The 14,119-nt window shown below is 43.6% G+C and overlaps 1 protein-coding gene and 1 long non-coding RNA gene across 2 annotated transcripts in view; one reads left to right on the forward strand and one right to left on the reverse strand.

The window, feature by feature from the left end:
• The window catches only part of TMEM252 (transmembrane protein 252), a 2,702-nt gene extending 1,575 nt beyond the window's left edge, over positions 1–1,127 (reverse strand). Inside the window, exon 1 of the mRNA XM_006022630.3 lies at positions 727–1,127. Coding sequence (XP_006022692.1) covers positions 727–1,016 — 290 coding nt within the window. The 5' untranslated portion in view covers positions 1,017–1,127. The remainder of the gene's footprint in view (positions 1–726) is intronic.
• A 2,447-nt stretch (positions 1,128–3,574) lies between these two features.
• Positions 3,575–14,119, forward strand: part of LOC112550150 — a 52,323-nt gene continuing 41,778 nt past the window's right edge. The window contains exon 1 of the long non-coding RNA XR_003093810.1: positions 3,575–8,454. This is a non-coding gene — a long non-coding RNA (uncharacterized LOC112550150). The remainder of the gene's footprint in view (positions 8,455–14,119) is intronic.

The raw sequence follows: 14,119 nt of genomic DNA on the forward strand, positions 1-14,119 counted from the left end.
CCGCACATTTTTGTAAAGTGCTGTCTGTATTGTACTGGTTATCTAACCAAGATTTTCTCTGCATTGTATTTATAGAGCTGCTACAGCACCTATTGTCAGTTGTTATGGTGCTGTTACCACAACAGACTAAAAAGAGTCATTTGTATCCAATCACCCTATTATAAACTTTGCCAGGCCTAGGGCCAACCAGTTTAAGAAACTGTCCATCTTAAAGCATCAGACTTCATTTAGAAATAGCAGGGACATTTACCCAGAAACCTCAAGCATAGACCATGTAGGGAACTACACGTTCTAGTGCATTGGCTTTCCTGAGAAATACTGGTGAGAAACAGGACAGAAACACTGGTACAGCAGCTGGCTTTGAGCTATCTATTATTAATATACAAATGGGTGAAATGTGCTTCTCATGTAACTCCAGTGAAGTCAGTGGAGCTGTCCCTCTTTACTCCAGAAATGAACTTGGACAAGTTACTGTAATCATTTAGAATAATTTTTTCAGCAGTATGTCCTGGGAACTGTTTTGTATCACCCAAACTGTTCCTACTCTCATTGCAACCTGCTGCAAGTGAAGGTTCAAGATATCCTTCTGTTTCTACAAGTAGAATAAAACATCCTATACTAGCCACAATGCCTTTTCTTTATTACAGTGGTCTATATTTCATTCGAGAAAATGCAACTGCAGAATGCAAATGCAAAAGCAAAATCCATGTACATTGCAATACATACCTGTCTATGGTGTGGATGTGTATTTCTCTGTGGGAGGGAGTTCTCTGGATAATGTTGTAGAAAAAGTTCTTGTGCTTGCTGGTTTCATGGTATGTGCTCCAAAAGATTCCAGTCACAAGGAGAAAGAACCCCAAGGGCAGCAGAGTATAAGCAACAAGCATATTGTTGCCACATTTGCATAATGAGGAGGTTGTGGAAATGCAAATGGCTCCCAAACAAATAATGGAGAAGCCAATTAGAAGAACAAGAATACGAAAGATGGAAAAAATGCTTTTCGGTATCTTCCCCATTATACGAGGCCCTAGTGGTGTCTGATAGCCTCTGATGCACTTGCTTGTCCTGTCTTGCTCTCTCAGCTTTGCTTCCTATCTGCATTCTTCAGTGTTTTATACACTCAAGGATCCGTTGGCCTTTGGACAATTAAGAGAAGCAAGCAGTTATAAGATACTCATTAACTCTTTGAAGTAGCTATAATATCCCTTGGGATTAATTTATAATCATAACAGTGCCTAAAGAGGGAAAACAAGTACTTCCTGTAACCTTTCTTTGCCAGTGTAATCTCTGAAAACCTTGTTGCATATTGAACTGCTGAAGGAGTTTATGCATTAGGGTTTAGGTTTGAACACTGACCATCAGTGGGGGTCAAGTGTTGGCCATTGCTTTGTAGCATTGTTACATTCTTCAAGAAAAAGCCTTTGCTTTTCCTGTTGCCCTGTTAAAAAAGTTGAGGCAAAGATCATTTTCTACAGGTTATATCCTTTTTATTCACTATATAGTAATCTTTTCCAGGGTTCATAACACGCCACTTAATGGCCATACCATTTTTTATGGCTCTTTCTTTGTGAAAAGGTCCAGTTTGCCCATCAATAACATAAATGCTCATTAAAAATTGCTTAAAGTCAACAAAAATTCTAAGCATCATGGCAATTTGATTCCTTCCCCCACAAAAGTTCAGCTGTATTCTTTTACCATGGCTCCGTCTTCTCTCAACTGGCAATAACTATTGGCTTGGGGCAGATTTTTAAAGGTATTTAAGAGACTGAAGAGGCATGTAGACACCTAAGCTGGATCCAGATGTTCACACACATGTGGCTTGTGCTGCTGCAGATCTCTTTACAGTGCCACAGACCACATGAGTTGCACATTAATCGGTGCTCGGCACAGCTAATTTGCAGCACCGGGGCAAAATTAGCTATTGGGCTTTCCTAGCATCAAAAAAAACCCAAACCCAACCTGGAAAGAAAGCGGTACAAACCACATTGAAGTGGCGAATGCTGGGACAAACCCAGACATCAGGGAGCAGGAAGCCCTGGGTCCATGCCCCAGTGTGCCTCAGCGCAGGGGCTCCACGTGCCTCAGTGCACACTGAGGTACACGGAGACAAGGGAGAAACCAGCCCAAGGCTACCTCCTCCCCATCTCGAGGCACACTGTATCATAGCCAGGTGGGGAGCAACTGGCTGGGGTACAGGGTACCTCAGTATGGGGGCTCCACAATGTGCAGAGCTGGAGGATCAGGCAGCCCTGGGCTGCTTACTCCCCCATCTCCACATGCCACTTCTTGCCTGGCTGGGGCACAGGACGCCTCAGCACAGAGGATGACTAGCTCCTGCCCCCCCCCCCCCCCAGCCCCCCCTGCAATACTTGGAGCAGTGGGACATGTGTCCTGCTGCAAAGCACACAGGCAAGGGCATGCAGTGGGGCACAAAGCAGCACCATAAATTTGTGCCACTACTATTTGTGCACTGTAAAGGCATGTCCCTGCTCATGTAGACCCGGCCCTAGGGTCAGTCTTTCAAATGACTTCAGGCATTCAAAGATTCAGGTAAGTTCTTGTAGAGTTCTCAAAATTCCCTCTTGCCTAAATTTCATTCCTGTCAATGAGAGGTGCCTAACCTGCACAGGTATTTTGAAAATCCCAATGGCTGCCTATTTGTGCCTGTCGGCATAAATACTTCTGAAAATCTGGCCCCATAATTTCTGTCCTGACGAGTGTATCAGCTAATATTTGACGGGGCACAATAAATCCATAATCAAAACTTCATGGCTAGGGACAGACATTACGCATAAACCGATGTAAGTGATCAGAAACTGGTTTAAACCTGTATCAGAACGTAGGTTCAGTGCACATAAACCGGTTTGAAAATGACTGAAACTGGTTTGAGATAAACATGGTTGAGTGTAGTATCAGACTTAACTTATTTGGGTCAAACCAGTTTATGCAATGTCTGTCCCAGACCCCTTCCTGGTTTAATTTAAAACAGAGTCCCCTAGCATCCCAAATGCTTTGCAGCCCTGGGCAGGGCTCTCTGCTCCAGAGACCTGGGCTGGCCCCTCCCCTCTGCTCCCTGGCTGGAGCCCCAGCAGAGATGGCAGACACAGCAGGGTCTGCCTGGTTTTCCCCTGCCCCATTTCTTCCCCACCCCACCCTTCCCTGCTCAAGCAGGGATCCCCATCTCCCACATCACAGACCGTAGCCAACATGTGGTATGCTAGCTAATGCTGAGAGGTGTCTGTGTAAGGCATATAGGACAAAAGTAGACAGGACAGTGTCTGCTTATGGCTTTTTGGAGCTAATCAACAAATAATGTGCCTCCATTTCTTCCCTGGAAAAAGTTGTTTAAGAAGAGCTTGAACTAATGAGAGAGACTTTTGTTTTCTTGATGGGGTGCTGAATATTGTTATCAACTCCCTGCCTACTGGGGCCTGGCCATGCTCCCCCTCAGCTCAGCATTGCGGAAGCGAAGGGAAGGCTGCTCTAGCACTCCCCGGATTCTAGCCTGAGCTATTGCAGGCATGTGCCTGCATTTCTTCAGTCCAGACAGGATGTCTGTACAGGTACAAACTGGTTCAGCCTAGCCAGGTTAACCTGCAAAGATTGAATCAGTTCAGGCTCAGGCTCTTTGAATGTCTGTCTCTAGCCCAATTGTTTAATAATACCATATTGGTTTGTTTGGCAGTTAGTGTTTCTAAGGGATTTTATACTTTCATTGGGGTGGTACTTAACCATTTCTTTACCAAGGGATTTGGTAAATTCACTTGGAGCTTGTCATTCTAAAAAATCAATGTCCTCTAGTTCAGCAGCCAATTTACTGGGTTTCACACATGGGTTACTGATGAATTTCTGTGCTCTGTTTTTTTGAAACAGGTCTTTTTGAAACAGATCATAAGGATCATAAGGCCGTAAGTCTGTATGAGAGGTTTTCCTTCCCCTACAATCCTGTTCCTTCTCCTGTATATTACTGTCATAGCATATAGAGATTGTAAAAGCCTTTAGCCAGCCTGGGGATAGTTCCCCCTGACACTCTCAATGGGGTGTTGTCAGAGAAGGCCCTGAAAAGGTTCCTTTTCAAGTTCTGGTAGAGGAAACACCAATGGAGCCATTCTGCCCAGCTCCAGAATCTGAAAGTTTCTATGGGCAGATGCAAAATCTAGAGTTAGAGCAAGTCAGGGCAGTCCCCAAAGCTGTCTGAATTACTCAGGGGTTGCTTTGATCCTTGACCAGCCCAGAACCCCAGAGACACAAAGCTGACCTTTGCTCAGCTCTTCTCAGGCTGCACATTTGTATGCTGTGGCACAACATTGAAAGCTCACTCTGAGACAATATTAATAGGTTATTTGATTGTTTATTTAAGACTCTTTTGTCTCCCAGCTCAAATACTAGCAGGTGTTCTTTATGATATCTTATAAATGACTGTGCCTGATACAAAGCTGCCAATACTGGGGAAAGGTACATTCCAACTTTGTCAGCTTTGCTTTTCACTGTTGCTGCTTTCGTTTTCTATAACCCTGTGCTTCTTATCTTGGTCTCGGTTTTAGGCTCTAGCATCAAGTTAATATCAACAGAATTAGTGCTCAAACAGCTCTGAGTGGTGGACTGATATTGGTCACTTCTTCCTTTTCTGTCATACCAGAGTGAATATGCAGGCAAAAGTGGCTTTTGCCACTGTTCAAGCAGTGTTTGTTTTGAGAGCTCTTTGAGATAGTGTCACTCAACTGCTCCCAGTCTTCCCATGCATTCCCATAACTCCCTGGAGCAAAATATTTTTTGCTTCTGGACCAGAAGCTACCTACCAGTTTGTGTAGGCTGGTTTGGTGATTCAGTCATTCAGCTGCGGCTTCCACTGTCAGTAACTGTATTCCTTCAGTGCTGGAACAAAGATCTGTTTGATGTTAATTGATAATGATAATCAGGGACACACCTTCTCAGCATATTTCCAGATGAGCAAAACCTGATAGCATGGCTCAGTGGAATTCTTCTTTAGAGGCCTGAAGGCACGGTTTCAGGGCCAAAGCCCACAATACAAACCCATGGTCTTATTTGAATATAGTATATCTCCTAGGCTAGGGACAGACATTGCACATAAACCAGTTTAAGTGATCAGAAACCACTTAAGTGATCATCCACCTGGTTTCTCCCTGCTCCCCCCCTTTCCTCACCACTCCCTGTTAAACAGGGATTATTCGCCCCTCCCCTCTTCCTTCACAGACACCTCTCAGCATTAACTAGCATACCACATTCTGGTTACTGTTCATGCTGTGGGAGACCAGACAAAGGCAGACAGGACTGTGTCCACATAGCTTTTGGGAGCTAACATCCCTCCTTTCCTTCCTTGGAAAAAGTTGTTTAAGAAGAGCTTTAACTAATGGGGAGAAGCTTTTGTTTTTTTTGTCTTCTTAATGGGCTGATAAACACTGAGTTACGGGTGATAAACTCTGTGTTATCAACTGCCTGATGGGCTGCTCAGGAGTTGGAAAAAATGTTCTTTGCAAGCTTTTGGGCACAATCACCCTTCTTCAGGCATGAAGGACAGAGACACATAAACACCAATAAAAACATGTTTTTCATAGCACAACCACTTCCTTTCTGACCTCACTATGTCAGTTTACTGAAGCACTAAGAGCCATGAGCTATTTCCCCAGAAGTTTTCATGCAGCACATAAGTAGGTAGGGCATCGATGCAGACACAACATTCCAGTGATATCTGGGTATTATTTTCCATTGGGGAAATTCTCAATCATTACAATAATGGTCTGTTTGATGATTCAGTTATAATGGTTTATTAGCATTGTCTTTTATCTCTGTATGTACCCCACACTTGAGTTAACTCTGCAGTGAAGACATGGTATATACATTGTGCACACATTTTTAATAAACATGTCATCACATTTTACAATATAGCGTAACTGAGACAGAAGTACCGTTCTTGCTTGTTGAATGTTGATGCAGGGACTTTAGCACTGTGACCTGAGTCATTTCCTATTAAATAAAGAGAGATTACCTTGAAATTTGAACTAAGAGTTCTGCTTATCAGAAGCAAATGACACATTTGTTTTCTGGCCTTATGATAAAAATGAACTTCTTTAGATTGTTCACTAAATCTTGTATACATGTTATTTTGTACAGGGATATAAAGTATTTGCCTTAGTCTTATTGAAAGATTTACAGTAGAAGTTGCTTATACTGGTAGTGAACTTAGTTGCAATGACATTCTGGCTATAACAAAATGGAGCTGACTTGCATATTTCAATGGATTTTCATTATTAGCACTAGAGAAAAATTCATTCTGCTGTAAGTTCCAGCAGAGCTGTAATTTGGAATTCCACCGTTATTTCCTCCCAGGTGGGTGCCAAGTGGTTCTTATAAAGAAAACACTACCTCTTCTTCATCAGCCCAATCTAGACTACAAGGTTTTGTCAGTAAAATTTGGTGTGTGTCTGCACTCAAACCCTTTTCTGCTGGCAGTTATTCCTCCTCTGTTGAATGGAGTAAGGTCTCTGCTATTCAGAAGGTGCATGTCACCTGAAACCTCAACCAGCTGCTATGCTCCATTCAGCAGCTGGTACCTCTCAGGGTGTACTTCACGTTCTGGGGGCTAGTAACTGAGTGGAACTGTGCGGAGGTGCTCCAAGTGCACAGATGTGCACTTGCTCTGTTAGTTTGGTGATAACAACTGTCCTCTATCTTGAGATAGCAGCAGAAGCAGCTGAGTGTAGACAAGGCCTCCTGCTTTGTCTGGGTAAGCAAAGGATGAAATGGTGAGAATTTGCCTCTGCACAGATGAAATTCTGACTCCTTTTCCTCCTGGATTCATACCTAGTAAAGAGTAAAAAGAAGCTAGTTCCTGCTACCATTTCTTTCAGTTGAAGTGAAGATGTGACTGCCTTACCTCCCACTGAGAGCTGCCACCTGTAATTAGCCTTATGAGTTAAGGCAAAGTAATGGCCTCTTCCTGCTCTAGTGTTTACAGTGGGTGGGGCAAAACCAAGTTCACTGAGTTTTCGGTGTAGATTAGAGGCAATATAAATACAAATATAACCAAAAAAAAATCCAGAATTTCTTATCTTAATGCAGTAAAAACGAACTTGTTGCTCTTGCTAGGTGCAGCATTCTTGGTCCTCGGTACTCAGTGTCCTGGTTTCAGATTATGATCAGCTTGGGATATTTTCTGGGTATTTTTGCGTGTGTTCTAGCTGTGACGACTAAGTGATTTAGACAACTCAATCTCATTTTTAAAAGGAAGGAAGGAATTTAGGAGCCTAAGACTTAGTAAAAGTCAATGGGATATGGGTTCCTAAATTCTTAGGTCACTTCTAAAAAATGGGGCTTTTATAAATCAGGGGTGTCAAACAAATGGCCAGTGGGCATCCTGCCCACAAGGTTTTCTGAGGTGCAGAAGACCCACCTCCATATCCAGCCTGCAAAGCTGGACATTTGGCAGTACCAACTCTCACCGTTGCCAGATCCACTGTAGTAATGGAGCCAGCACCTGGCAGGATCTAACACCACCACCACTGTCCCCATCATTGCTTTTTTAGATTGATTTCTCCATTGAGGATGCAATTTTGCCACAGTAGGGCAAGGGACAACACTGTTAATCCCTGCGGCTGCTAGAGTCACTATGGGCACGTCTACACGAAAAGCCTTAATGCACAGTGGACTGCAAAAACCATGCTAAGGCACTAACGCACAGTAGATTAGTCTACTGCACATTAAGCATCACAAAAAAAGTTTGCCTTTCTTACTGCACATTACCATAGCTACTGTGCCTTTAATACTTCATATTAGAGGTACTAAACTTCATATTAGAGGTACTGCTACTAGCAGTAGCAAAGGCACATCAATGAACGTGTAGATGTGCCCACTGTCAGAAAAGCCAGCACTCAGGGGTTACCACCCCAATGTCTTCCCCCACTGCCAGAGGTGGGTCATCCAGCACACAAGGAGCCCTGCAGTCTGAATCTGGCCTGTGAGGCCAAGTGAGTTTGACAACCCTGGTTTAAGTCATGTAGGCCCTGTAGTGCTAGGCAGAATGTTGCCTAAATATCTCTCAAATTGTAGGTCTAAATATCCTGGCATCAGCCTCTACTAAGAAAAATGCTATGATGCCCTTATCACTTTGTATAAGTACTACTAGTCATGCTGACAGGCAACTCTATGTTGCAAGCATTGGTATTGTTTCTTATTTGTATTGCAGTACCAATGGAGGACACTAATCGAGAAACAGGTGCTCGTTGTACTAGTCACTACACAGACATTCAGTAGAAAAACAGTTCATGCCTCTAAGAACTCACAGGCTAGGTAATAATAAGACACAGGGACTAGGTGAGAGAAAGAAAGAGGAAGAAGAGGGCGAAGAGAAAATAGCATGAAAGCAAACAAGAGATTTCATCTCCTCTCCCACATCTCTGTTGCCCGCTGGCAGCGCATTGTGTGTACTTTGCAGAGGTGAGTCTTACAGGGGATAAGACATTTTCAGGGCTTCTCTCCCCACCCCCACCCAACTCATAAGGGGGAGGTTTGAAAACAGCATGGGATCATTTGTAGATAATGCAGACTGGCAATTGGTGACAAATGAATTCATCAAAAGAGTGAAAGTGGGAATCATTTGCACTACAACAATAGGTTAGGTATAGGTAGGACAGTGCACAGCTCTGTTGTGAAGTGGTAAAATGTTTAGGACTGATGTGGGACAGCTCCTGGCCAGCCCCTTGCTCTGCAGGGCTTCCTTGCTCAGCAGAGGGCTTGCTGGCAGCTGCCCCAGAAGCAGAACAGCTCCCAGCCAACCTCCCTGCTAAGCAGGGAAGACCCACCTAACAGGGGGCTTGCCAGCAACTGCCCCAGGAGTGGGACAGCTTACAACAAAGCCCCGGCTGAGTGGGGAAGCAGAGAGCTCCCCAGTCCCAGTGCTGCTTGGCTGCCAGCTCCTGTGGGGAGCTGGAAGCTGTGCAGTGCCAGGACAGAAGGGGGCAGAGAGTGACCCCCTCCCAGCACTGATCAGCTCCCAGCTTCTGGTCCCTGGGGGACGAATAACTTCCCCAGGGAGCAAATTTGTTCCTGGTCAGTATCTACACAAGTGCAGTAACAGATAGGTACTAGCTAACTGTGTAGTAGACTAATTTACTGCTCAGTAAATTGTGCATGCATATAGATGGTGATGCTTTACTGTGCAGTAGGTTAGATTACTGCACAGTAAAGCATCTCACATAGACATGCCCCCTGTGGAATTTCTGCGTTTTCCCCCAAGTATCCATGGCCTGCAGATGTAAACTTCTTCAGGGAAAACACCCGTGATCCAAAATTAATGAATCTTACACAGGAAGAAGAAAGCGATGGGATACCATAGGCTCCAACTCCGTGGGAGCTCTGGGGCTCAAGCACCCACCCAAAAAAAACTGTCAGGTTCTTAATACTCGTGAGCCATGGCTGCAGGCTGCTTGCAGATGTAAAAAAAAACCAAACCCAAAACTTTTCCCAGAAGAAGCAGCATGTTCAACCCAGCTCTGCAGCATCTGTAAAGAAGGGGCACTTCAGCAGGCCTTTTTGGCACTTTTAGCTAAAGCTCATTCAATCAGCTATTAGATAAAAATGCCAAAAAAGCCCCACTAAAGCACTTGATCTTTACAGATGCTGGTGCCAGAGCCAGGTTGAAGTAATGCACTACGTCTTCTGGCCATGCAGAGGGCTCAGGAGCATGCTACATTTAAACTAAAGTGCCTTTTGTGGGGGGGTATGTCCACAAGCACCCACCAGCAAAAAACAAAGTTGGCACCTATGCAGGAGACTATTGTGGCACTAGACTTTACATTTGTTTACATGGCTCTGTGAACTGATGGTGAGTTTTTTTCATTTTCAGATGTTTAAAGAGCTTCTTTGTATGATAATTTCAATTTTCTTCCTCCCTTTCTTCACTTACTAGTCAAACCATTCCTTTGATAGGGTCTACCTCAGGCTGCATGAAGGTAACCAGAACTTGCATGCTGAGTGCGCAGACTTCCTTTCTCTGTTACAAAACAGGAAATGAGTTACTTCTTATGAGAAACAGGCAGGAAAATAAAATAGCTAATACAGCATAAAGGTTGCAAAGTGGCACTGGTCCAGGGCCCAGGTCAAATGGCAGCAGGATGAGTGCTCAAACTGGAAAGACATTTGCAGTGGAGCATTAACAGGATGTTCCACTGGGTGGTTTGACGATTGTGATTATTGTGCAATTTGGGATTGACGTAGAAGTTCATTGAGGAGTTGTGTTTCTGCCTAGAACTAGTTAGAAAATCCTAATCTTAGCAGGTTTGCTAGAAAATGCCATTTTGATACAACCAAGGTGTTTTTGTGAAATCATATCAGTGCTGATGACATTTCCTCTAAAAAAAATTAAATTAAATATTTTTCAGTGTGGAAGCATTTGTGTTGTTTCATTTTTATACTACTTTAATTATTGACCCATTATTTCATAGCATATTGGTCATAAGTCAATGATAAGTCACAGCATAACTTAATATAAATTGGCAAGTAATATTATGCATTACTATTACTGAACTAGACATTTTGAACATGTTTTTGTTCCATTTTGGAATGAAAGCAAATTTCAAAATTTCAATAGAACAGAAATTCAAGGTTTCAGTCTGTTCTATTTCTTTCTCCTTTGTTGTTTTAATTTACTAGTAATAAAATAAGAAATGAACCAGAACAAAACCTAGTCCTTCTTAGCAACAACAGCATTATATATAATTGGTGAGAGTCAATTTGGGTTCCAACATGCAAAAGCAGTATGAAGACCAGGTGTATATTCCATAAGTAAGCTAGGTCCCATTCAACAAATTTACTGAAATGTACTCCAAGCATGGTGTTTAGAGAGCCAAGTGCTGTAAATTCAAACAGGTCCACTTCTATCCAGTAAGATATCATTACAAGACCTAAATGATATTTGTGGACAATTGAACTGCATATAATCAATTGTATTAAACTTGTACTTCAAACTTCTGAGAGGAGTTCAGGGATAGAAGAACTCATGAAAATAATGAGTTACAGATTTTATTGTTTGCTGAGACATTTCCAAAGAGACAGTCAGATAAGATCTATTCTAGAAACTAGAACTAGAAATTGAACTAGAAACTTAGTGCCTAAACAGACAAGCAATAGTGAAAATTCAAAAACATTTGAGTCAGGTGATGAAAATTGAGATGAAATTTTAGAATATCATGATCTTTTAGAATAATACATTTTAGAGCTTTTATTTGGCTTCTTGTTTAAAGCATTTATAGTTCACATTTTCCGACTTTTCTCCACAAGCACTGAAGCCAGAAATGTCTTTTTTTTTTTAATGGAAACAGAGATTCTGACATAATGACATGTCTCTAAGAGATGGGACTTTAAGGAAAAACACCAAATACCATGAGAGTTGTGATAAAATAGTAAGAATTAGCCATGCTGGACAACTCAGCTATTATGTGACAGATACAAAGAAAGTGGCTGTATCAGGAAGCAGTGCAGCTTTTCAAGTAATCGAGCAGCTTCCTTGCTGATACACCTTGCAGAAAATACATATTCTTAAGGAAGAATTTGAAAGAGTACAGAAGGGCATTCCAGGCAGAATAGGAAGGCCTGATTTGCATTTCTCATCATGGAAACACAGTGTCTAGTATGTTCACTTAAGAAATATGTAGCCAGATTAGAGTAGGTTGCAGAGTGAGATTCTAGTACCCTAAATAAAGGTGGCAGTATCCATCCCTATATGCCTCTCTCTCTCTCTCTCTCTCTCATCAGAAAAGGGAAAAAAATAAGCTAAAAAACAGAAACTCTATGATTTCTATTGCCTACTGTTATTGTTGGTAATGAAGAGCTAATAAAAAAGCATGCTAAATTTCTCGCTGGTTTGAAATAAGTTAAAAACTATTGAACCAAATATAAAAATATGCAATAACACAGAAAACTATTAACCCCCTCCTAATTCTACCCTGTTGAGACTTCCCAGGAAATAAAGAAAATTGTCATTACTTCCACACTGTGGGACAGGGCAGGAGAGTGTAGAAGACATTGCTTGATTTACCAAAGCATAAGGGTTAGAATAGCAGATAAAAACCATGTGGATATGGGATGGCCAAGTGTTAATGGTTAGCTGGATAGAATGGTGGCTCCCACCTTAATAGTCATTTTTTGCTATCAGTGATGGTACACTGGTGTCTCAAATGCAAATGTTTTTACTATTATTTCAAAGTAGAAACAACCTTGTGGTATCGTTCAGCCAATGGAATTACTTGTTTGGTAGTCCAAAGTTTGAGAACTAAGATTAAACTTATTTTTTCTGAGTTTTATTTTAGTCTGCTAATTTTTAGATGTTCAACTTCAAAATATTTTGTAGCCCATCATTATATACCTAAAGGATTTTATGGAATTCCTTCTAATCATACCATGATACGTAATCACATAATTATTAGAATGTGTTGTTATCATGTGCATTTAGGTGATTACTCTATCTAATGGCACTTGTAATAAAATCTTGGTGGGGGGAATGTGCTATGTAAAAGTGCTTGATTTTTTTTGTTTTAAAGTTCATATGTCCACCTTTCAAAACGTTTCTCTCTACCAGTCCTATGCACCTGTAGCTTACAGTGAAGATGTTTGTTCCCAACAGGCAGTTTCCTTTCCCTTTTGAAACTGAGACTTTAAGATGAATTTTAGACTCCTATGCAAGAGGCCCAGCACAAGGCCTATTCATTGCATAAGTCTGGCAAAATAGGGCTGAAATGGGACTTAAGCGATAAATATGGTAGGCTTTTAGGGTACTTTTCTAATGGTAGTGTGAAATACACCTTATTCTGGCCATATCTAGGCTGCAAACTTACTGCCCCTGGCAGCAGTGCTCTCAAGTACACCATACTGTTTTTTTTCCAAATACTATCCTTTCCCCAGCTAGAAGCAGCATACCTTCTGGCACAGCACAGAGGGCAGGTTATTTATCAGTGCTTTGGTGTAGAGCTGTGAGGATGTGTCTACATTGTTTCCAGATGGGCAATAACCAGGGATCCAGGTTTTCCATTTCCCATGGAAAAATAAAAACAAACATGAATTTTTTTTCTTTTAACTGAGAAAAATGCGGACTTCTCATTTTAATGGAAAAACACATAGATTTTCCACTTTTGCAAAGAGCTCTCTGCAGGCTGGCAGAGTTCCAGGCTGCAAGGGGCTGGGGGGAGCAGGAGGAGGGCAGTTAGGCTGGGGGTGCCATGTGCATGTGCACACATATGCATGCACATGGCTGCTATGGCTGCCCTGCAGGTAAGTCTGCCAGGGGAGGGGGTGGGTTTTGAGATCCCCACAGGGAGGGAGGCAGTTGGGCAGGGCTGGGGCTGTGGCTGCTGCTGCTGCCCAGTTGGAGCAGTGCATAGGGCTTGAGGCCTGGGGCCAGGAGTGGCTTCAGGGCCCCAACAGGGAGCAGGACAGAGCCATGGGCATCTCGTCTGGGCGACAGGAGGGGCTGGCTCCCTACCACTATGTTCATTTCTGGGGGAGGCATGGGGGGGGCACATGCCCCCCAGATTTGTATCGGGGGGGATGGGGGCAGGTTGCCTGCTGTGGGCTAGAGCTTCCCATTTTCCTGCCTTCCCTCTGGGCCCTCTGCAGCCCAGCAGGCAGGATCCAGCATGGCAGGGCAGAGCAGGGCTGGGCAAGGAAGCTCATTGCCACTGTAATCCCCACACTACCCTGGTGAAGTGCCCCCTGCCCACCCGGCAGCAGTGTGGGAGGCAGCATGGAGTTTTGCCCCCCGCTACTGCCAGGCAAGCAGTGGGTGCCTTGCCAGGGTGGTACATGGCTTGAAACAGCACCGACCTTCCCTACCCAGCCCCACTCTGCCTTGCCGTGCCAGGTCCTGCCTGCTGGGCCATGGAGGCCCCAGAGAGAGGGCAGCAGGGTGGGGAGCCCACCGCACCCCCATGGGCTCCGCTCCAGCTGTGCCTCCCTTGGGGGGTGGGGAGCCAGACTCTGCACTCTGCTCCGCCACAGCAGCTGCCATCTCCTATGGGTAGCAGCCAGGGCTCAAGTGCTGCTGCGGGGACAAGGAGCTGCAGACCTGAGTCTTTGGCCCCATCGCCCTGGCAGTGGGGGGCTCCCTTCA

The sequence above is a fragment of the Alligator sinensis genome, unplaced genomic scaffold, assembly GCF_000455745.1.
Source record: "Alligator sinensis unplaced genomic scaffold, ASM45574v1 scaffold308_1, whole genome shotgun sequence".
In the NCBI taxonomy this organism is placed as follows: domain Eukaryota; kingdom Metazoa; phylum Chordata; order Crocodylia; family Alligatoridae; genus Alligator; species Alligator sinensis.